The 23,442-nt window shown below is 46.6% G+C and overlaps 1 protein-coding gene across 2 annotated transcripts in view; it reads right to left on the bottom strand.

The window, feature by feature from the left end:
• The window catches only part of TTYH3 (tweety family member 3), a 76,579-nt gene extending 57,608 nt beyond the window's left edge, over window positions 1-18,971 (bottom strand). Inside the window, exon 1 of one of the 2 annotated variants that reach the window (XM_077186811.1) lies at window positions 18,735-18,971. In XM_077186811.1, coding sequence (XP_077042926.1) covers window positions 18,735-18,857 — 123 coding nt within the window. In that variant the 5' untranslated portion in view covers window positions 18,858-18,971. The remainder of the gene's footprint in view (window positions 1-18,734) is intronic. The other variant, XM_054643964.2, reaches the window with a different exon arrangement.
• Between the last annotated feature and the right edge of the window lie 4,471 nt (window positions 18,972-23,442).

The following is a 23,442-nucleotide window of genomic DNA, read 5'->3' as shown; positions in this document are numbered from 1 at the left end:
TTCAAAACTCCCGTCTAACTTGTAAGGAAAGTGACAACACTAAAGTTTTCTCCTGGGCTCTTTGAGTGCATCTAAGCACCTGCATGTTGCAAAAAGAATCTCAATAAAAAACCACCAGCAACAACAAAACACTCAAACCACACAGGACTCGAGAACACGCAGTTTATCTGGGTTATTAGAAAAAACAATCTTTCCAAACACAGCACAAGGGAGGAAATATTTTTGCAATGCTCCGCAGTTCCCAGAAGTGTGACCTCTTCTAGCACCAGCCCCAGGCTGTGCACTGCAGACTTGGACAGCACCGAACCCTTCTGCACTTTAGAGATGCAGGAGAGGAAGTGGTGACACTTCAGGCAGACAAAGCTTTCCTTTTAAGTCCGGGATTGAAAAAAGTGCAAGACAGCAGAATTATAAGTTGCTTGATCATAATTCTAGCAGGAAACACTCTGCTCTTATCAGCATTGCTTCAAACCACCCTTGTTATGCTAATCCAGTGACTGGTGAAGGCTGAAGCACCCTTGATAGAGGACCATTGTGAGAAAATAGTCCTTCAACATTTGTTTGCACAGCAGCTAACATCTGGGGAAGAAATTACTGCAAAGCTTCTACCTCCCAGCAGAACACTGCCTGGATCAGTTCGAGAGGCAGAAATGCCAGGTCCACATGCCCCGTGGAGCTTTAGCTGCTTCAGAGACCCACAGCTTGTCAGAGCCGTGTGTCACTTGGCCACAGGTTTGTCACACAAAGTCCCCGTGCCTGCAGCACCAAGAGTTGGGTGGAAAAGTGTGGGACATGGCAGGCTTTGTGTTGAACTTCCCTTTTGGAATGTCTTGGGGTGCTCAATCAAGAAGCAGAAATCAGGAACCAGAAAATAAAAGGTTTCTGGCTGACTTCTGCCTTCTGAGCAGATTTCCTTCCTTGGGATTGCTAACCAGAGTCAGCAGAGCCAGCAGCTCCCCTGCTCCTGTCACCCTGACCACCAAGAAAGCCTTCATCCTGAAATGCCTCCAGATGCTCTGTGAGATGCACAACTTACATAATGCCATGAGCTGCACTATAACTTTTATCCAGGAAAAAAGTGAGCCCCACAAGTTAGATGCAAAAGCTGTGCCTTTTATAGGAAGTACTGACTGCAATTTGATTTCTCTGGTTGTGATAAACTCACCCTTTGCAACTTTTCACTGTGTATTTCACTGGGAAGTTTGAGCTACTTTGGACACTTACTGTTGATAATGGAGACTTCTCCCCCTTCTCCACCCACTGAAAGACAATTCATCTCACAACTGCAGTTCAGCATCCTGAAAGCATCACATCCTCCCACCAACAGACAGCCTCAGCAGCCAGCAGTCCTGGCCTTTGAGCTTGAAACCTTAAACACACTGGAGCCTTCCTTCAGAGGGCCCACAACACTGCTCACTGAGGCCAGAACTATAAAATAGAAGGAGGAAGTAGATTTTCTTTCACATCCAAAACTGGCTGATAGCTCCCCCCTCACAGTGTAATCCTGAGCTATTCTTCCCACTAACTCCTTTTTCTCTTGTCCCTGCTTAGGTATGCAGAGATTACTGCAACTATTGTGTATTTCTGTGTCTGATTTCTGCCACCAAGGCTTTCTATCCATGAAGAATCACAGGACACAAGTGCAGGAGCAGAAGAGCTTGACATGCCAAGCTCAAGGTGTTGCACAACCACCCAAGGGAAAAGCTCCTCCAGCCAAAACAGCTGCTGTGGTGACAGCCCTGACCCAGCGCAGCCACCAGGGCAGGATTCACCAGAAACACCCCAGGGAAGGATCCACTGCTGAAGAACAGGCTCCAGTGCTCCTGCTCACCAGGTCCTCACTTGGCCTTGGGAGGGACTTGCACTTCTGACCCACAAACCAGACCCTTAATCCTTCCCTAATGTGTTCACAGCTACTGACTGGCAGATTTGGGGTTACAGTGCCTTTCAGAATCAAAGCCCAGGAGCACAGACTCCTCACTCTGCTGTTTCAAGCCTCACACCTCAGGTTAGAAACACAGCCCACAGCATTCCAACTGGAATTATGAGGAGGGATCCAGCAAAGGAAGGAGAAATCCAATGGACAACAGCAGCTGCCTCCTCCACTTACTACCCTGCACTCATCTACTGCAGCTCTTTGAAGCAACAGGGAGTCAGGAGAGAGTCCTGGCCTGAAAATTCCTGGGAAGGATTGTTTAATCCAGCCTCCCATACAATATTCAGGCCACAGCCATTGATATCTGAGCAGTGGGTCCTTCCTGCTATGAGCAGGTTGTGGTTGCTCTGATTTTTGGCCTATCATTCAACACACACCTCGTGGTGCCTTAAAATGACTTTTGTATGTTTGCATCATCACTGAGGTTGGACACTTCCACTAACAGCAACACAAACAGCATTAATCAGTCCTGCAGGGAGTACTGACACAAACTTAAAAATTAAATTAGGCTACTTAAAAATTAAATTAGGCTACTTAAAAATCAGCATTCTCAGTGAGAGGTTCCAGAATAAGAAATGCAGAAATACATGATATCACCCTTTCTTGCTGCTGTGGTTCCTGGAACACATTTTCATCAAATCTACATCAGGAACTGGTGCTGAGTTACTTATTTGCTATCTGCCTGCTGTGTTTACTTTTATTTCAGTGTCTTTCAGTTCACTGCTGCAGCTGGATGGACTTTCAGCCACCTTATCTTGACCAGTGAACCACATTCCTTGGCTTTAGAGCAACCTTCAGCACTAATACCTACAGTTACCTTCATGGCCAACTTTGCATTTGCAGACAGTTTTTCTGAAGCACCAAATACCTTGTTACATGTGCAAATCTGCAATTTGCCTGCTTGGAACATCATCCCAAAGTGGGATTCACCAGTGTGTAAAGCAGAAAAACCACAGGCTATGTATGAACTCTCCCATAAAGGTTGCCACAAAAGAGAACCAGGTGTTTCACTCTGAATGAGTAGTTTTATACAGATTTTTAAGCCAGGCCACACCATACCCTCAACTTGTACTTGAAATATCTCAGGCTTGAGATCCTCCCTTCCCTACAGGAAATTTTTCTTTCTATTCTTTATAGACAGATATTTAAAGCCTCATTTGTGAATATATTTTGGGTGAGAATCCTAATCAGGAACAAAAAACCCCACTTGCCCCAGTGTAGGACTCACAGCATCTCTTACGGAAGCTTATTCTCTAATCAGCTGGGGCTGTCAGACCTCACTGATTGCAGGACCAGTAGTAAAAATACAATAAAGAGAGTCATGTCCTCCTCAGCAATTTTGTATTCCCTTTCCCCAAACTCAGCTCTCTAACAACACCATCACCACAAAAAGTAGTTCAGCAACAACAGAGAGCTGGAGCTGCTCTGACCAAGCCCATTTGATTCGTGGGGAGCATTATCCTGATTCCCAACCTGGACAGAAAGCTGGATCTTTGACAAGAGGCTTTTCACAGCACTTAAGGGCTGGCAGCAGTTGGCCAGAATTCTTCACCCTTTTAGCAGGTGTTGAAGCTCCTGGGAGAGAGCCAAGCAGTACTTTTGACTGACTGAAGCAATGGAGTCATTGGTTACATCACCCAAAGGCTGCTAAGACTGAGAGCAATTCACTAGAAAGAAGCTTTGCCCAGCCCCATGATAAGATACCCTGAAGCCACAGACCAAATATCTGCAATAACTCCCGTGTTTTCATGCTGCCTTTTATTGAGCAAAAGCAAGTGGTGCATAAACTGCAGAACAAAGTAGAGCAGAGCAGCTGCTCAAACACTCCTACAAAGCATTCAGTAACTGTTCTCACTTAAATCTATGCAGCATAAAACCAACTACAATACCACTGGCAGTAACTGTGTGCAAGTGAAGTAGTTCTCTTTCCTTTATGGGGCTGCAGAAGAACATTACGTGACACTATTTGTCTTCTCTGCAGAAGGAGCTAAAGACAGAAGCTTTTGATTTTGCAGCTTCTTCCCATCATCTGTGACAATAAAACAGCTCAAGTTTATACTAAAAGAGAGTGCAAGCTTGAATGTGTATTGAGAAAGTATTTTAATTTAACTCTGCAGACAGCATTAGTGGGAAAAAAATGCAGTACTTTATAGCAGACAAACCTTACCCTCTGCAGACTGGAGGATAAGAGTGTCCACGACTGGGAAGTGGAAAAAAGGAAGGCAAGGGATGGCTAGAATGTGTCCCTTCAGGGGTTTAATCTCATTAGCTGAGCCAATGCAGCCTGGTGCACTTGCACCTAGAGATCAGTAACAGGCTCTCTGCAGGCTTTACCTTGCCCTGCTAATGACACAGATTCACCTTCTCAAGGCTTTGTCACACCAGTTTAAGGACACAGCACACACGTGAACCTGTGCCCTTCCTCCTCCCCTGCTCCCAGGGTGACACACACAGGTCACCATTTACCCTGCTTTGCTCCATGGTAAGGAGGGGGCAGCTCTTTCCTGAATTCTTTGTGCCTCCATCCTGTCTAGGTGCCATAATCCTGTTTATGACAGGCTGGTTGCTATGGAAGTGATTGTATTGTCACTGGATTATGCCCTCAGGTGGAAAGCATGTAAGGGAAGGCACATGAACAGGTTTTTGCATACATTTGAAGACATGATAGTGCAATCCCACATGTAGTGACTAGCAGCTTTAGCAGCAGCTTCCAGACACAGAATATGATCATGAGGAATAGCATGGCATCAAGTTTTCATGTGGTTTTCTCCTAAAAAATGAGATATTTTTCACTTCCATATCACTGGCTGCCACTATTTTATTTGAGGCAGTGCCCTACAGTCCCAGCCACTTTCCCAGGCTCCTGAAAATACTTTCTGCACTCCAAACACTGTCTCTGAAGATCAGGGTGAAAGAAGTGACAGGATCATGTAACCAGGCTCCACAACTCCAAGTGCCCTTTTGTTGATTACTGTCTTTTACAGAGCATGGACGTGGAGAGCAGCAGCAGGAGAGACAGATCTGAGCCCTGACACGCTCGGGGAGACGCATGACTAACGCAGCTTGAGCCAGGACGTGCCTGGAATGTGCAAGCCCACTTGGAAGCCTTTTTACCAGGGGCACAAGCTTGGGGGGTTATCTGGCTGCTGCCTGGATGGTAAATGCAGGATAGCAAGGAGTGCAACATAAACAGCCTGAAGACAAGACCCTGCTCCTTGTGAGCAGCTGGGAATCACACGAGATGCTTTCCTACCGACTGAGACCCCACTCAGCAGCACTGGAGGAGCTTTAGATCTTCACAGCCAGGACTGTGCCAGGACCAGCAGCCCAAGTGCAGCGTTGATGGCCACATGCAGTGGCCAGCACCATTCCCCAGCTGATGCTATGTGCACACACACACGGACTCTTCCTCCAGTCATCAGCTCATCATCTACATCAGCAGAAACACTGTCCTGGAACACAAAGAGCCACACAGGCCAAGCCACAGGTGTACCAAGAAAAAGATTCTTATCCCAGCATAGCTAATGTTTTGACTACAAAAAGAATACATCACTTGCAGTTAACATCAAACTTTTCGCCATGTACTATTTCCTTACTGCAGCACTAGAGCAGAGCTGTGGTTCCATTTCACATGCCCTGCTCTTAAGAGGAAAAGAGCAGTTTCCAGAAGCTCTCAGCCCTGTTTACAGTTAGCCATATTCAAACCACGAGGCCATGACCACGCACTGCCCAAGGTCTGAGTGCAGCTACACAGAAAACACTCAGGTCTCTCTTTTCCCAGGAGATATGACCTGTGACTTGTTGGAAGGCAACAGCATGTCAAAGGCTAGTTGAACACAGCTCTGGGACAAAAGCCTAGTTGATCACATCCTCAAGGATGACAGCCTTGTAGGACTAGCTTTAGTATCAAAGAAATGCTGATGATGTGTTTGTGAGTAGGAAGTAAAGAACTAAACTGCTGGTGAATCCCAGCTGAAGGCACAGATGTTAGAAAGGAAGCTCAACATTCACTACATCTGACAAAGCAGAAAATTTCACTTTGGCAGAGAAAAAACAGACACACCTGGTTTGAACTTGAACCTTGAAGAGCATTCACAGCCTATCCTGGAAACTGGTTCCTTCTCAGGAACCTTGTGTTTAATTTATTGCATCACACAACCAAGACCACCCTTGCTGGAGCCAGCACATGTAAACCAAACCTGATAATTGAGTTAGTGATGAGAGTCTAGCCCATAGGTTACACCTGCAGAACTACATTTCACTAGTGGTATTTGTCACTGCTGTGGTCCAAGAGGTTCATCTCCTCCCACCAGCAGAAGGTGATTCAGATCTAGCCACAAAAATGAACTTGGATCTGCAGAGGACACTAAGAGGTGGGTCAACCACAGGCAGAAGATGTCACATCTAGCAAATAGCCAGTAAATGTAGTTAGGACAGGAGCAGGACAAGCAGCCATATCTCAGAGCAACATTTTCTTGAGGAAAAAAATTAACAGCGATGAAATACCATGGCAGGCAACTGATTTCTAATAGCTGCAACAAAATGCACACAAAAAAGGTTGAAAGGGCACTGCAGTGAGACACACGTGACCCAGCAAGCAGTTGCCTCAGTAGGAATTTCAGATATAAGATACAAGTAGAAAGACAAGAAGAATTAACATGCCAAGGGGGGATTAGGGTAACCAGATCCCCAAACCTTCTCGTCATGCTCTGCTGGGAGAGGAGGCAAATTCACAGCTTGTCCCTTCCTCCTTCTCCCATAACCTCCACATCACCCGAGGCAAAAGCCAAGCTGCACTAATAAAAACAGCAGAGCCAGCCTAAACTGTCCAACCTTGTTATTTACACCTCAGCAGAACGCTCCCAGCATCCATGATCATTTACACAGCTCCTCCAAGACCTTGGAAGCAGCTCCCAGAGCACCGCTTGTCCACACGGAGAATTCTGTCAACAGCACCTGACCTATTTCCTATTCATCATCTGCACTTTGCCATTTCATATTGGAGCATTTAAAATGCTCAAGAGCTTGTGCTCAAAGAGATTTTTTAGTTTGCAGCGGGTCAGGCTGAAAAAGCTCAAAAAAAAATGAACCTCTGCAGTGATCAAGAGGTTCAATGCTGGAGTACAAAACCTGCCCCAGAACATGGGCTCCAAGAGCAGCCAGGAACCTCAGCAGGATATTTATCAAGTTGTACTTATGAGATTGAAAGGCAATTTTTAACCTTGTAAATTTGCTGCTCCAGTTAATTTGTCCATTCAGGTCGATCCAATGTTTGTTGTCCAACCTGTAGGAATTTTAAATATATACAGAAATAAGGAAAGGCCAGCATATTTGACCCAGCATATTTGACCTCAGAGGCCAGGGATGAAGCCCAATTCCAGCCAAGCTCCAGGCACTACTCAGTCTCATAAACCAACAATAACTCAGACTGTGTGGGGAGAGGATGGGAGGGACAAACAGAAGGCAGCAGCCACATACTGTAATACAAAAAGGCACACAAGCAGTGTTGTACAGTGGTTTTAAAATAGCACCCTCATCAGAAGTAAAGACTTCTGTTTAGCTACAGAAGTGTCAAACAAATCATTCCATCCTCACTGGATGTACTATCTGTGCTTTCCACTAAATCCAGACAGAAAAAGACCCAAAACACAGCTGATCCATTTTTTCCTGCCACCTACTCCAATTGAAACAGTTTCCCTCTTAAGGGAACATGAACATTAATACTTGCCATTGCCTAGCAGTACCTCTGATCTACTCTTGTGCAACAGCTCCCATTTTTTTCAAATGTTCCAAAATGTCCATTCTAACCTTACTCAAGTTAAAAATTCTAAGGAAAAAAAAATTTAAAAAATGAAGCCTATCTCTTCAATCATCTCTGTTTAAGCCCAGTGGCTGCCAGCTATCTCCATCCATAGCCTCTTCCTAGGTCTGTGCCTTTTTGGATTGCTTGCACTTGACAGCCTGTCAGTCCAATGCTAAAAGGAGATCATATTATCAGGGTCTACCATGGCATTCACAAGGATCAGAACTACAAGCAGGGATGCAATAGAGTAGAAATAAGTTTTTCCCTGAAATCCTTTCAGCCTTCCCTCTAGTTGTTCTTCTGCAAAAGAAAAGAACCCACGAGCATTTCAAAGGTACCAGAAGCAGCACAAGCTTCTCTCAGAAGATCCCAATCATCTGTTGCTGGGGGTGAGCTGCACAAATTAGTTCTGAAAATTACCTTGCTTCCCATTTCAGAAACAAGAAGACATTACAAAATAATAGAAGTTCACTATTGATTTTCTTCCCCCAGAAGACTGAAAAAAAAAGTACCTGGTACTTTTCATTGTAGAACACCCAGCTATTCCCTAACTTCCAAAAAGCAAAACGGGTGCTGTGTGCAATGCCTGCAGCTGTTCTTGTTACACTTATTCCAAAAGTGTAATTCCACTGGGTGCTAAAGGTTTTATACAATATTCCATATTAAGATAGTATTTTCATTTGATTCTCCTTCCTCTTTTCTCTCTTTGAAAGTTACATTATTACACCTCCCAAGGAAAAAAAAATATTTATAAGCAGGACAGCTCCACCCTTTCCTCTCAGTTCAACACCACAAGGCAAGATTCAGCCAGAGGTCAGCCACAACACACACTCAGCTGCTTCTTTCATTTCTATGCCTTTGCATGTTCCTCACCAAAAACCAGACCTGAGAAGAGTTCACCATATCTGCGTTTGCCAAAAATCCACGATTTCTGCAATTGATGCAGCACAGCTTATTACAGCTGCAAACCTTCCTGGGCTCTGATAATTATAAGCCCATGGCTGGGTGTCTAATTAAAGGAGGAATGAATTAATGAGTTTTACCAAAGGCTTTTGAGTCACCATTATAATTCTCACCCTTAATCGGCTGCAGGACACTCAAAGGACACCGTGAGCAGGATCAAGAGCAGAGAGGGGGGATGAGCCACCCGCAGCTGATGCTTCCCCCATCACGTTCCTCTCCAACATGTCACTGTCATTCAGACCCCGACCGCCAGATCAAACCCAGCAGGAAAACGCCTGGGCTTTTTTGGACAGCTGAAGACAAAAACGCTTCCTGAAGCTGCCACAAAGCTCTCAGCAGCCTTTGAATGCCGAAGGAGAGCGGCGAGATGCGGGAGAGGCTCCGCAGAGCGCTGACTCCGGCACTTCCATTCATCCGGCCCCAGCCCCCACAGTCACAGCTCAGTCCCAGGCTCCCGAGGAGGCAGAAATTGAAAACACGTTTTCATTGAAGCACAGCTTGAATTTCATGAATTCCATTACTCCCGACTTTCTCAGCATTTCCTGGAGTGAGTACTGTAAAGGCAGGGAGAAAGGGGATGGGGCTGGCCGTAGGCAGGGCAGCAACCCTGTGTGCCCCCTCTGACCACGCCGGCCCAAAAACGGTCTGGAGGCACTTGCAGTGAGGATGCAACATAAACCACTCCTAAACTAAAGAAAATAAGTATAGATGAACCGCAAAGTTAAGGAGGAAATAAAATAACAAGCTGCCAGAGGCCTCGGAACAGGCTCCAGGCACAGCCCTGTGAGAAGCATCACAATTTCAGCAAGCAGCAGAAAGCATCTCTTTGGCAGACTGAGGCATTCTTAGCTCCTAGAGCAAGTGTCAAAATTACCAGTTTATCAGCTACAGGAACTTGAGCACACTGTTGAACTTCAAGAAAGCTCACCCCAGGGAAAAAGCGATCATGATCAGAGAAAACAGGTAGCACTGAGCAGTTTCTTTCCACGTGTACAGTTGTAACACAATCAACTTTGGAATTATTCAAGCCTGCTAATTAACACCCTATGGAAAGCTTTGATACCATTAGCAATACTTTTAATGGCTCTGTCACTGACACCATCTTCCCTTTTTCCCCATCCCCAGCCTGGGCCTTATCTTAAGGAGCATTACATCATCTCCTGCACCAAGGCCTCCTTGTAACAGACACTATTATGCAACTGAAGTGCCTCCATTTGGATTTTGGCGTTATTTTGAATTTCGGCCTTGAATAGAAGGCTTGTTTAAATTCCCTGCATGAACAGCAGCATTTTACAGCCTGAAAAGGGTGTCCGTGCACAGACACCAACACTGGCATAACAACGTGTCTGAATGTGTTACACATTTGTGAAACATCCATTCCCCACATTCCCTTTTCCCCTCGTCCAGGAATAAGTCCTGCATTGTTAGGGCTGATTAGCAATATCTTTCATCCCTAATTTCACACTACAAAGGGCTTTCATGCATATGCACGTGTGGCACCATTCTGAGCCATATCAGCCAGAAAAAGCATTTAGTGGTGACCGAGGAAATCAAAATCGGAGGGTGCAGCTCCAGTTTAAGTGAAGGCAAAGGGGAGTGTCAGCTCTTTCCCTGGATGGCTTCAATGCTGCTTTCACCATTGACCAAAAACCGCTCATTTGTTAAAATAATAACTAAAAAGAGGGCTGGCACTCATTACATCTGCTGAAGCAAGCAACCTGATAAGCATGTGAAAGCACACATTATTGCAAATGTTACCCTTATGTTCCCCAGTGCTTGGAGAAGGGAATGGCACAAGCATCTGACTGAGTTACACCAACTGCTGTGGCCATGGATTGCACGCTAACCTACTTTTCTTTTTTCTTGAAAGAGAATAGCCTTGAAGCCTTAGCACACAAATGACTACTTTGCAAAAACGTGCACATTTGCAGCTTACCAAACCCTAAAGCTCACAATTACAAGATCAGACTCAAACACTATAAGTGGCTCATTACGCAGAAATCTAAAAAAAAAAAGAAGTTTGAAATGAAAGCTTTTGCAACATGAAAGTGCTCTGTGTTTTGTTCTTTCCTAGTTTATTTAATACAAAAAAAAGAAAAAAAAATAGCATCAGCATGGCTCTGCCCCACAGCCACTATTCACCTGGAGACCCCTTTGCCATGCATCAAAAATAACTTATGGTTTGAGAATAAATGTAACCAATTTCCAGTTTTTCACTGCTGCAACACATCAGTTACCCCTTGAAGTGGAGGAAAGGAGAGGATTTCTAACAGTGATGACTTTTTTGTTTTTTCAGACTGTCATATGAATGCATCCCCAGGACTAGAAGCCTTGCATGAACTTGATCCTCCTTGATTTTAGCTCATCTGTCTTGTTAATCATTGTCATCAGCTAAAACTAAGAACTGGTAGGATGACATCCCCAGAAAGTGCAGCCTTGCCAAGAGAGGAGTAAAGTTACTGGGCTTGGGCATTATTATTGTTGTCGTTGTTTTTATATTATGTTTATTGTTGTTATTGTTATTATTACCACCTCCTGAGTATTATGAGTCTTATTCATGTCTTAAAAGTGAGAATTGAGGTTCAGTGCAGTAGGCAATCCTGATATATTCCAAAGTTACTCAGGTCTCTTCTGAATCTCAGAGGAAATAAGTTCCCAGACATCACATCCCTTCCCCCAGCTATGGGAATCACATTCAGCTGAAAACAAGCCAAGTTCTCCTACTCACTCAAGGGGAATGGGAAATCTCACCATAACTGGTGGAAAAGTTACTAGTGAAAATTAAAACAGGAGCAAGAAGAGAACTGACAGTCACCAAGAGGTTAATGCAAACGAGGTGCTGACTCCTCTCCACCCTAAGAAAATTAAGAGTGAGCACCACCTTACTCACTGCTTGCTTGCAGCCACCCAAGCAAATTCACTGGACATCAAAGCCTGTGAAAGAATGACTCCAGGAGAAGCTTTGGCCATCATCACTGGCCCTTCAGCACAGCCACCCTCACAGGTACAGGAGTGTCACACCAGGGGTGACTGTGCAAGCTCTGCCACAGCACAGCCCTACAACACAAACACCACCAGCTCTGGACTTCACCCTTCCATCAGTGGGTGCTGCTGGGGGCAGGGGAGCAGAAGAAATGGTGTAAAATTAGCCTTGTCCTGGGAGAAAAAGGAAAGGAAAAAACCAAACCAAATTAAACAGAAAGAATAGAAAAAAAAGACAGAAATTCCAAGGGGTTGGAGAGTGCTTGTTCCTCTGACTGACTGCTCTGCAGGGCAAGAAAGCTGATGAGACACGGGCCCATAACTTTCCTCTCTCTTGTACTCAATGGACAGGGTTTTGTTTACAGGTTCCAAAATAAATATAATCCCAAAGTACAAGTAAGAGGTCAAGAAGACTTGTGGTACAGCCCCTTAATCCACATTCAGAGCCTTGGGATTAAGTCAGAGAAAGCACCTGACTTCGTGCCCTTAATCTCCAGAGCCATGCCTAATGGGATATGTTCTTCTGGGTGAGAATTTCTCACTTTCCCTAATAACAAAATGTAAAGAACACTAAAAATTCACATCAACATCTGCTTTAAGCACTGCTTGCTTCATTGGATCAACTTTTAAACAAAGGCACTTTGTTAACCTGGAGACCACAGATGTTCCTCTGCTCAAAAAGGCATGAAGGGGAAAAGAACAAAAAGAGGCAAGACACGCTAAGACTGAACTAAATTTGCTTACCCCTTTCTCCAGACTGCTAGAGATCAGGTTTTGCAGACCAGGAGTCAGATGGTGTTACACTCATGTGGATAAAAATGGAGCATTCTCAGGAAGACAAATGTTGTGTAGGTGCAGAAGCACCAGGGTGCCAGTGGCTGGCCACTACAACCAGACACATTTTCAGCTCTGGTTCTACCCTTGCAGCTGAGACCAGCACGGTGCCTTCAGGGCACCACATGCTCCATAAATGTGTCTTGAGGCTGGGAAGCTCACCAGGCTGGCACCAGCATCTTCTCTGTGCAGGATGAATAGTTTTGGGATCCCACGCAGAGGAAGTGAGCGAGCAGAGTTTACATCTTTGCACACTCACCTGCATCTCCTTTCCTTCACGCACCACAAAGAGTTTCACATTTCTCCAAGACACCTTTTACCCCTGTGTACTCTGCTAAAACCACACCTTTAGAAGAGTTGGTTTTTTTTGACTAGAGCAGGGTAACTACAGCCAGTGTTTCCAGAAACTGCCAGGTCTCAGGAGAGCATCTGAAAACGTGGCAGCACAGCATGGGTCAGCAAAACAAAGCAAGGCTGCAGACAGAAAGCTGGCAAAGTTGGAATTTTTTCCTCTCTGCACACCATATGCTGCTGCATGACTGGATGAATGGTCAACAGAACACATTTTATGTCTACCTTTGGTAAAAATCAGCCAAAAATAGCCTTGGTTCTACCTTTTTGGTTATTCATTGTGGTGCTGCTCATCAGTAAAGGCTCTTCCAGATCAAAGAGAGAAGAGTCAGAGCACAGCACCAGTTTGCTGATGGGAGGCATTACTGCATGGTTACTCATGCAGCCAACATTGATGAGTAAAGGGAAGAGGGAATTTACCAGCAGCTCTTAAAAAAATAAAAACAACTTCAATTTCATCAGAAAACATTGGATTCTATTAACAGGGGTCACTTAACCTTTCTGGAAATATGAGCAAACTGGTGCTACAGCAGGATAGCTGATCAGACCTTGGAAGGGGTCCATCTGTTCTTGAAAGAAAGAAACCTTCAGTCCAACCCCTTTAAAAAAGGCACATTACCCTCTGACTTTGAGCCAACTAGACAAAAACACGTCATCCAACTTGACTAATACACATGTTTCCAATTTACAGAAAGACTCTTGGTTTCAAAATTGAAATAAGATGCCAGTACAGTAGAGGAAGTTCTAAAACAATCTCTATAATCCAAGTTTTTTGGCAGTTTGGGCTCCATCATGTTTCTCCAGCCAAGAAACACTTCCAAAGACAACGTTAGCTGTTATGTGTGGGGAAACAGCCTCACAGAGCCAGAAAGTACCTGACAGAATTAATTCCTTGCTGAACCTTTGGCTATGGGTTCAAACACACATGCCTTGGATTAGAGACTCTGTTGGGCTTACACAGCACCTTTCCCTGCTGGATCCCTTCTCAGCACACGTACAGAGGGAGAAAAAGAACATTATGACATGAAAGCACTGACAGATGCATGATAGGAAACTCCTGGGCGACAACACTGAAGAGAGCATCTCAAAGCCAAGGACTAGAGCATGTCCCTGCTCTTGTCACTGCTTCCTTCAGCACGACTCTGCATCTTAATTGGTGTGAATCAATCATCAGTCATCTTCCAAAGCACAAACAGCTGCCATTACACCTACTAACCATGCATCTGCAGCTCTGACTGTACTGAGAAGGCACGAAGTGGTGCAAGGGATGAGTTTCAAAGATGCTGGAGAATTTTTCTTTATTCTAGCCTGACTCACACATAACCTTTGCGTTTACACAGGTTTGTGTCAACATCGTCAGTTTCCAGCAATGAAGAAAAAGCAGAAACTCCAAAGGGCTCCGTGGTTTGGCTTTTACAGCCTCTTTTCTCCATCACTATTCACAGGGCACTTCTGAGCCCACAGTCAGACTCCAGAGATAAAGTGCCATAGTCTCCTTTTCTGTCAGTGTACAGACACCCTGACTGGAGCAGATATCCCATTACCTGTTGTTGTGCTGTATTACAAAGCTATTCAGCTTTTCTATTTCTTTCCAGCACATGACCTCCACGCTACTTCAAGGCTCTTAAGCAACTCTACCCTGAGAAAGAAAGTGAATTCAATGCCACACAGCTAAGTCAGTCACTTACACTGCTAAATAAATTAAACTAGTGACAGCAGCAGTCTCAGGACCATCTCACTGTGCCAATCAACTGAACTGGAAAGTAAGTGGACAGCACTGGCAAGACCATCATGATTTGATCAGCAGCAGAAGGCAGGGAGACCTGAACTGGTGTTAGCATGATGCTGTCAGAAGGAACAGGAGCTCTGCTCCATTTTTACATTCCCTTCACTCTAGAATTTGTGACTCACTACACAATGAAAAGGCTTTGCAGAGCACTGCAGTATGACTCAGATGAGAATACAGCCAGAACAAAGCTGTTCATATCAAGATATTTTCAACCCCAATGATTCATGGGAGGATTAGGAAAAGAACTGGTCTGATAAGATCCTCTGTAGGGAGGACCATGGAGCAAGTCCTGCAAGTGGCACCTGAAGGCAGCTCTGATAGGACTCACCAGCATGCCAAACTCCTGCAGAAGAAGGACCACAACCCCAGCTCATTCTACATGGAGATTCACCTCAATTCCTCCAGAAAAAGAAAACAGCTGGTTGTACTGCTTGTTGTGGCAGAAGCAGAGCATCTGAAGGACATCAGGATACACATACATTTTTAAACAATCTAGTCCAGAGGGGAAGGATCTGTTCTGCTCCTCCACACTCACACACACTGCTCTAACCTAATGCAACAAGATATGCTGTGGAAGAAGATAAAGAGCAAAATAATACTGAGAGAGAGAGAGCGTTTTAGAGCCTGACTCAGGTGAAGAAGGTGTGCAGCCAAAACCTGCAGCTGCACTGATCTCAGCCCTTGGCAGCAGCACTGCCATGAGCATTTCTCATGCTCTCAGACAAAAGGAGGAAGCCCCAGTAGGTTGGTACACAATGGCTGCAGCCTTGAGGCAGCCCAGCACACAGCAGGCGTCCCTGCTGCCCTGGCCAAGGGACTCCTGGGGACAGAACAGCAGGAGCAGCCATTGCATCCACATCCTGCTAGACATCCCCCATCACCCAGGGTCCCAGAAGACTTAACAAAGACCTGGACTTCAAAGAGTGGCAGCATGTGCTTATCTGCCCTCCTTCAGAGAGGTTTCAGGGCACAATGGCTGGGCTGCTGCTCCAGGGGAAGAGCAGCTTGGCATTACACTAATCCTGCTGGGCAGAGGTGCAAAGCCTCTCCAGGCAGCAGCCTCCTCACCTGCAGCAGCACGTGGCACTGCAACAAGTGACAGGACAACATGCAAAGCCAAGCCACTGCATGCCACTGCTGGCTGCAGTGGGATGTTCAGCTGATGCACAATTCCAAAGCCCATCACCAAAACAGGAGTACAACAAACAGGTGGGTATTTACTAAAAGGTGGCTGAAGAAAAGAGTTTTATAAGGAAAGTGCTGCTTTCCTGTGGTCACGGGTTGGGAAATCTTTTCTAGGGAAGCAGTGAGGAATCAGAAAGGGTACATTGCTTCCTTCCTCAAAACACGTCAGAATGGGACTGGACACTGAGCCCAGCTGTATGGCTATTTATGACAACAGTCCAGCTCCCAGATGAATTGGAGCCATGCAGTTTGGCAAAGGCAATCCTTCCTCACAGGTAGGGACACTCTGCCCTTACCTGTGCCCATAAACTTCCTCTAGCATCCCCCCCACTGACCTCTCCTCACCCCCTGAGGAAATCAAATGCAGTGTGTAGTTTAATAGTTCATACTTAAAAATCAGAGTATCAATCACTAATGGACTAGAAAACAAAAACATACACAATTTGCAGCAGTGAGACCTACAAAGTAAAGAAAAATAAGCCAAAGTTAAAATTAAAAAATGGACTTCCTAATTTTGAGGATGTATATGATCTCACCTGTTAAATACAAAAGGTTCCTAAAGATAAGGGAAGACAATGCCAGCACAGGCTGCACACAGAGCAAGAGGTGCAAATCCATTAAAAAATCCAGAATTCAAACCAAAAGGCCTTCAGAAGCATTTAAAGCACAAGAGAGCATTTATCATTACAGTTCCCAGTGCTGGATTAAGTTTCCCTGGTTCACTGCATTAGAATTAATCTATGTGCCTACGAACTCCAGAGCCAACTTGCAGAGCCACAGCAGCGTGGTTATATAACCACAGCACTGATAGCACAGGCTGCAGTGCTGCTGGAGCCTGCTTGCTACCCCTCAGCAACACCAAAACCAGCAAAGCTGCTGCTGCTCAAACCATTCTCTTGATGACAGACGCCTCAGTAATGCAGACATTGGAGTTTGGATTTGATAAAATGTTTTCTTGAGAGCTGGTGTTAAGACTTAAAAGGCCATCGACTGCTGTGCAAGAAGTCCTTAATGTCATCAAGGGAGGGGAGGCAGCTACACAGGAGGAGAGCAGCAGAAGGCTTTAAGTGGGAATATGATTACTGCTGAAAAATTATCTGACAAACAAACACAACCCCAGATTATTGCTAGGAATGCTTTTAAGCAATTCAAGTGAAAACTGGTACATCTGCTGTCTATTCAAAAGGTCACTGAGTGCTTATTTCATGATAACACACTCCCAAGAAGATCTTTCAATGAACTCTTAACTTCTGATCTCCAGGATTGCATATCCCTTGTTTTAAAGGCAGCTACCCTCTGAGGTCATGGAAATACAGTTCAGCTGCTGTGCAGCGTTACATCTGCATGTGGCCATCTTGAACTCTGCTAAGCCAAGGGAACTAAAACAAATTAACAAATTGAAGCCTCAAAATACAAAGTTAGCTCAAAAGTCCCTTTGATTTGCTGGTATAACGATGTTTCTTTGTACCTACCCATGGCTCTTTAAATATATCTCTCACATTTTGCTCTAGCTTCAGTCCTCAGATCTGTTCATCTGTTTAGAACAAAAAGCCAAAACATACTGCTTCCTAAAGTATTTCTAATACCTTCTACTTCTACTATAAACAAGACCTGCTTAGATGCTTTAGCCTTGATGCCTGTGTGCATGATAGCAGGCTGTGTATATAGGACACTGCAAGTATGTTCAGAAAAGCAAAATGGTGTTTTCAAAACCAGAGACCGTGGCAAAACGAGGCAGCAGAGTCACTGCAGCTCTGTTCCAAGATGACAGCAGAGAACACAGATGTTGGAGCACACAGATTCACTCCACAATCATTTTAATTACATGCCCAGCCAACCAAGCACAGGATACAGGCTAAGCAGCATTAAAAAAAAAAAAAAAAAAAAAGCTGCACACAAGTATTCTGCGAGCATCCTCCCGTGCACTTGATGCTAACGCCACTCTCGTGCATTAAGTCATCTGTTTTCCAGCAGGCAGGCAGCCGGTTTGGAAAGGCACTGCTGGCCTCGCTGCGGGGCTGGAGGCATCAAAGGGGATGGTCAGGAGCCTGCACAGGACTGGCACAATCAGAGGGGATGGATGGTCAGAGGAGCCTGCACAGGACTGGCACAATTAGAGGGGATGGATGGCCAGTGCAGGCTGCACAGGACTGGCACAATCAGAGGGGATGGATGGTCAGTGCAGGCTGCACAGGACTGGCACAATCAGAGGGGATGGATGGCCAGTGCAGGCTGCACAGGACTGGCACAATCAGAGGGGATGGATGGTCAGTGCAGGCTGCACAGGACTGGCACAATCAGAGGGGATGGATGGTCAGTGCAGGCTGCACAGGACTGGCACAGTCAAAGGGGATGGATGGTCAGCAGAGCCTGCACAGGACTGGCACAGCCCACGGTGGCTGCGGGCAGCCCAGGGGCTCCAGGCCGGGACGGTGCCCTCGGCCGGGCAGCGCTGGGAGCGGCCGGGACACCCCTGGCTCCTGCCCCGCTCCAGGGGTCGCTTCGCGATGCGGGTCAGCGGGCACACGGTGGCATTGGGTCCAAGGCTGAGCTCGCTGATCCTGGAGGGCTTTTCCAACCTCAGTGATTTTATCAATCTATAATTTCAGCTTCTGCCAAGAAGAACTCGGGCTCCGGGCAGGCTGGGGGCAGCTCGGGGTGGTGACCTCCCGCCCCAGCCCTGTCCGCCCGGCCCTGCGGGGGCACCTGCTCCGGGAGCAGGGGGGCCACAGCGCCCTCGGCCACCCACCCGGGCAGCCCCAGCGGGGGCCGCACGCCCCCTTCTCCTCCTCCTCCTCCTCCGCCTCCGGGCGGGCCGAGCCCCCGCTCCCGCCGCCCCTCACGGCCGGGAGCGCGCACCCCGCGCCCCGCACGGCCCCGGGCAGACTCACCTGCTGGTACTCGGCGTCGTGCGGTCGGAAGTCGGCGGCGGTGAGCTCCCAGCGCAGGCTGAGGTGCGGCAGGCGGTGCAGCAGACTCACCCACCAGGGCGGCGAGTAGCTCACGCCCGCCATGCCCGCGCCTGCCTCACCCCGAGCCGCCGGCCATGGAGCGCCGCCCGCCTCACCCGCACCGCGGCCGCCGGCCCCGCATGGCCGGCTGTCCCCCCCGCCCGCTGCCGTCCCTCCGCCCGCTCCCGCTCCCTCTTTGTTCGCCCAGAGGCTCCGCCGCCCGCGCCCGGCGCCGCCCGCCCGCTCCCATTGGCGCCGCCGCCGCCGCCCCGCCCCGGCCCGGCCCCCGCCGCTCCCCCGGGACCGGGGGTCGCTGCCGGGCCCCGAACCCCCAGCGCCGCGTTCGCTTCCCGACAAATGTCCCGGTGCCGTGAGTGTCACACGGCCCCGCGGTTCTAACAGCGGGAGGTGCGGGTTGGATTTAGCCTGAAAGCCAGCGGAGTAAAAGCAGTTTGTGCCGCAGCAAGTGGTAAAGGTAGGCGTAAAGTCATTTATTGTTAGTTCCTCTCGAGTCCGTCTCAACGCCCATCCCAAGAGCCAGAGGCAGCAAGTTTGCCCTTCCTGAATTCACAGTTCCTGGAGGCAGAAGGTTATCCAGCACTCCTTGGCTGGGCACGCACATGGCAATGACAGTGACAGGAGCACAGGTGAACGTTAAGGAAACACCTCTCACTGGGTGACAGCACGAGGGGAAAAATAATAAAACGATAACTTGAACAAAGTCTTGGAATCTCTCAGAATACCTCAAAAAATGTGAAGATATGGCACTTGCGGGCATGGTTTAGTAGTGAACGTGGTCCTGCTGGTGGGTTGATGGTTTGACTTGGTGATCTTGAAGGTTTTTTCCAACACGATGACTCTGTGGTGCTGGGCACAGGGCCACATGTTAACCCCTTGGAGCAAATAAACATATTTCTGCTGATGTTCTGAAAACTTCAATAGCTTTTGACTAGGATGGGATTTTCATATGAGTATTATCAACACAGCTGAAAAGAAATCTTATCACTCACAAATAGCATTAAGACACATGTCAGAGGGTTTAGAGCCACGTGCTGTGTGCACAAGTACAAGACATACAAGGGTACAAGATAGAAGACCTTAACTCCCTCCAGCTTTCTCGAAGAAGAGGGTTTATTTTTCTGCTGCAGGACAGCTGAACATCAGCCAATTTTATTTTTTTCCTTATTATTTTCATTTTTTTTCACAGTGCTGGCAAGGATGGATGGATGGAAGGAAGAAGGAATTCTTTCAAGGGCCAACATATTTCACCTCCAGTTTTAACAACCCAAAGACAAGGAGCAGAGAGACCTCGCTGGGAGCAAGAGATCTCTGCCTAAGCCCCTTCTCACAGAGTTTATGCAATTTCACAATAAAACACTCAAGGCTGGAATCTGTCCTGCAGCTGTAACCACAGCCACGGGCCTCTGGATGGACACAAAAGCCCCACCAGGCTGCAGGTCCAAGCACCTCTGTCAGTGTGTGATGGACAGGGGAGAGAAGCTGCAGCCAGGACACCACACTGAGATCTCGTTTGACAGGGCTGATGTAAATCAAACTGCACAGAAAGTTTTGGAATCAATGACAGGAAAAGCTGGATGCTGTTCCATGGGGGTGGGTGTTTGAGGCACTCTGTGGGGCTGGGGGTGAGTGGGAAAGGGAGCAGTGCTGGTGTGCATGCCTCCCCTCAGCCTCCTGCTGCCGAGACAACTGGATTACATTAGAGCAGAATGAGCACTGGGGATTACAGAGAAACAGAGGCATCAACAGTTTTCATTTCTCCCCCACAATTATTTATAATGATATGGGAAAATGAAGAGCAGAATGGATTCAGCAAACGAGGAATAAGAGACAAACCACAGGATCCAGCGCTAGCCAGACTTTCCATGGCATTCCAGCCTGTTGTGCCACATCACAAAGAAATATCTGCAATTATTGGATGTCTAGCATCTCTCATTTGATCCTGTTCAGGTAACTCTTGAGTATAGGACAAGACAGTTATCAAGGCTCTCATGTTTAGATTAGAGCAGCCTTTTTTTCCTTCCCACACAAATAAGTACACTCTCTTTTGCCAAAGCCAAATGAACAAACGAGACACTGTCGTGACATCCCAGGAATAAAATCTAACAGTAAATCACCCTTGCATGGAAAGCAGTTCTACAGTCAAGCAAAGCAAACTGCAAATGTCAGTTTGTTCACTGGTAATCCTGCTGAAAAGTAACCCAAGGAGCAGTATTAGTGTTTCTAACTTGCTCTGACCGTGGCTTTGCTAAAAAATCAATGGACAAAATAGGCAGATGAGAAGTGTTCCACATTAAAGAAGCAACAAAACAAGACTAGTTTAAACCTCCAAAATAAGGCAGCCAGTGCTGTCCTCCATCCTCTTGAGACCACCAGGCAGTCTACAGAAGCCCTCCAAGAAATGTAGCATTTTTCACTCTTCACAAGCTTCTGATTCCAGACATCCCTACTGCTGAAATGGTACTGACAATGAGAGCACCTTTTAAAACAGCAATCTCCTACCCCTGGCTTTTCTGATTCACTATGAAATTAAATAATTCAGCTTTTAATATAATGTGGAGCAAGGAGTCTTCCCCTTTCTGTCAAACCTAATATTGCTACAAAAGGTTTTAGCTAACAATACAGATTAAAAAAAAAAAAAAAAAAGGACAAGTTTGCACTCCAAGTGCCAGCAGATGGATGAGTTACCCTCTTGAGACAGGGACTAAATTACAGATGGTCATGGGGAGGTCAGGGAGAGGACCGTGCCTCGGCACTCAGCTGCCCCTGCCGGGCCGCGCCTCTGACTCCGCCGCTCCATAAACTCTGCCCTTGCAGCCAGCCGTGCCTCCTTCCCGCTGAGCTGAACTGTGCCTCCATTAAAACTACCCTTCCTCTCCTCCCAGGCCTTCCTCTGTAATTTTCTGCTCAAAGTCAAAGGAAATAACAAAGCCAGGGCTGCTCTGCAGCCTCCTCCAGGCATCGCTGCCCCCTCCATGACAGCTCTGTCTCCAGCCCTGCTGTCCCAGCAAAGTCAGGGACCTTCCCAGCTGCCTTCTCCTCCCAGCTTGAAGGACTTCCCCCAAGTGGAGGCATCTGTAGGCAGGAACATACATTTGGGTTTTCATGACTTTCCTCTGACGTCCTGCCAGGGACTTTCAGGTTTATACAAAGAATAGCCACTACCAGGGCCAGCAAAAAAAAAGCTTTCGGCCAACTGAAAGAAATAATAATAGGTTAATTCTTTCATTTCCAGTCCTGAGGCAATATTCTCTCTCTTTCTCATGTTTTACTGGTCTTTTTTAACTGAGTTCTAGGGAAATGGGTGGAAGATGTGGAAATCCTATTGCAAAAGCACCTGCCTGCTTTTTTCCCCAGAGAGCCACACAGAGAACATTCTATTATTTAGTTAATTGCAAAGAAACAATTACAAAGGAACTTGGCAAACTCTCTCTAATCACAGCAAGACCCACTGCAGTCCAGTAAGTTCAGCAAATTAGCAAATAAGTGAACATAAAAAGGAAAGAATAACACAGCTCAAATTGCACTTTGTTCATTTGTTTTGTCACTCTTCGTTTCTATTTAATTATTTAAGGTATTTCTTCATAACATTCTGGTACATTTTGTATAATAATGAAGGTTTACTAGCATGGAAATGCAATACGTGGCTATTAAATATCTACCAAGAGAGGGAAGAAAACTGCCAATTCTCTGAGTAGATTATAGAGAGCCTGTTCAGGAAAAATTTCCAGGTTAGATAAATAGAAGGTTCTGCCACAATTTGTGTAAGTTCCAAATAAGGATTATTGCTCAATAACGGCAATGCAAAGCAATGTTTGTGCAGAACGTTGTAACTTGTACTACAGGCACTCATGGTCAATCCCATTTATTAAAAGCTCTTCTAATTTTCCATGCATGTACCTGGAGGCCATTCAAGCCTTTTTTTATGGCAGCACTGTAACTAAGTGACAGATTTTACAGGATTCCATCCCTAAAGTCAGAGCACAGCAGAGACTCTCAAGCTGTGTTACTTTGCTGAGGCAGAGGCTCTGCTCTGCAGAGCTGATGAGCTGAGGAGGGGACAGGAATGACATCCAGGTGTGGGATTGTCTGGCTGATGGCAATGGACAGGATGTCCCTCCTGTCCCTCCTGCTCCTTCCCAGACCCTTTTGAGCATCAAGATTTTATGACACCTCAGTTCACACTACCAGCAATAGAAGCCCCACAGGAGCTCATGTGGTATCCAGTGCTGTGTGTCTGTGAGGCAAAACCCTGCCCAAGAGAGGGGAGCTGGGACAGCCTGAGCAACACCTTGGGCTGGGACATGGGTTCAGACACAGCTCTGGTGAGGGGAACACCATAAACACTGTCCTGGAGAGCAGGGGGAGTCCACATGCTCAGGTTTGAAAAGGGAAATTGGGAGAGCCAGGCAGGGAGGGGCAAGGGGAGCAGGGTGCAACTTCATCAGTGAAGCAGAGCTGAGAGAATTCCTGAGAACAGAGCAACCCTCACTGCTCAGGGCTCTTCCTTGAGCACAGCAGAGTGGCCACTGGACACCACAGGTAACCAAAGTGCCAAACACACACCAAAACCAGGCCAGGCACTGGGAAGGGATGTCAGGGCTGCCTCCACCAGCACAGCAGCACTCCA

Source organism: Agelaius phoeniceus, chromosome 16 (assembly GCF_051311805.1).
Source record: "Agelaius phoeniceus isolate bAgePho1 chromosome 16, bAgePho1.hap1, whole genome shotgun sequence".
Classification (NCBI taxonomy): Eukaryota; Metazoa; Chordata; class Aves; order Passeriformes; family Icteridae; genus Agelaius; species Agelaius phoeniceus.
This window is presented reverse-complemented; position numbering and strand designations above follow the sequence as displayed.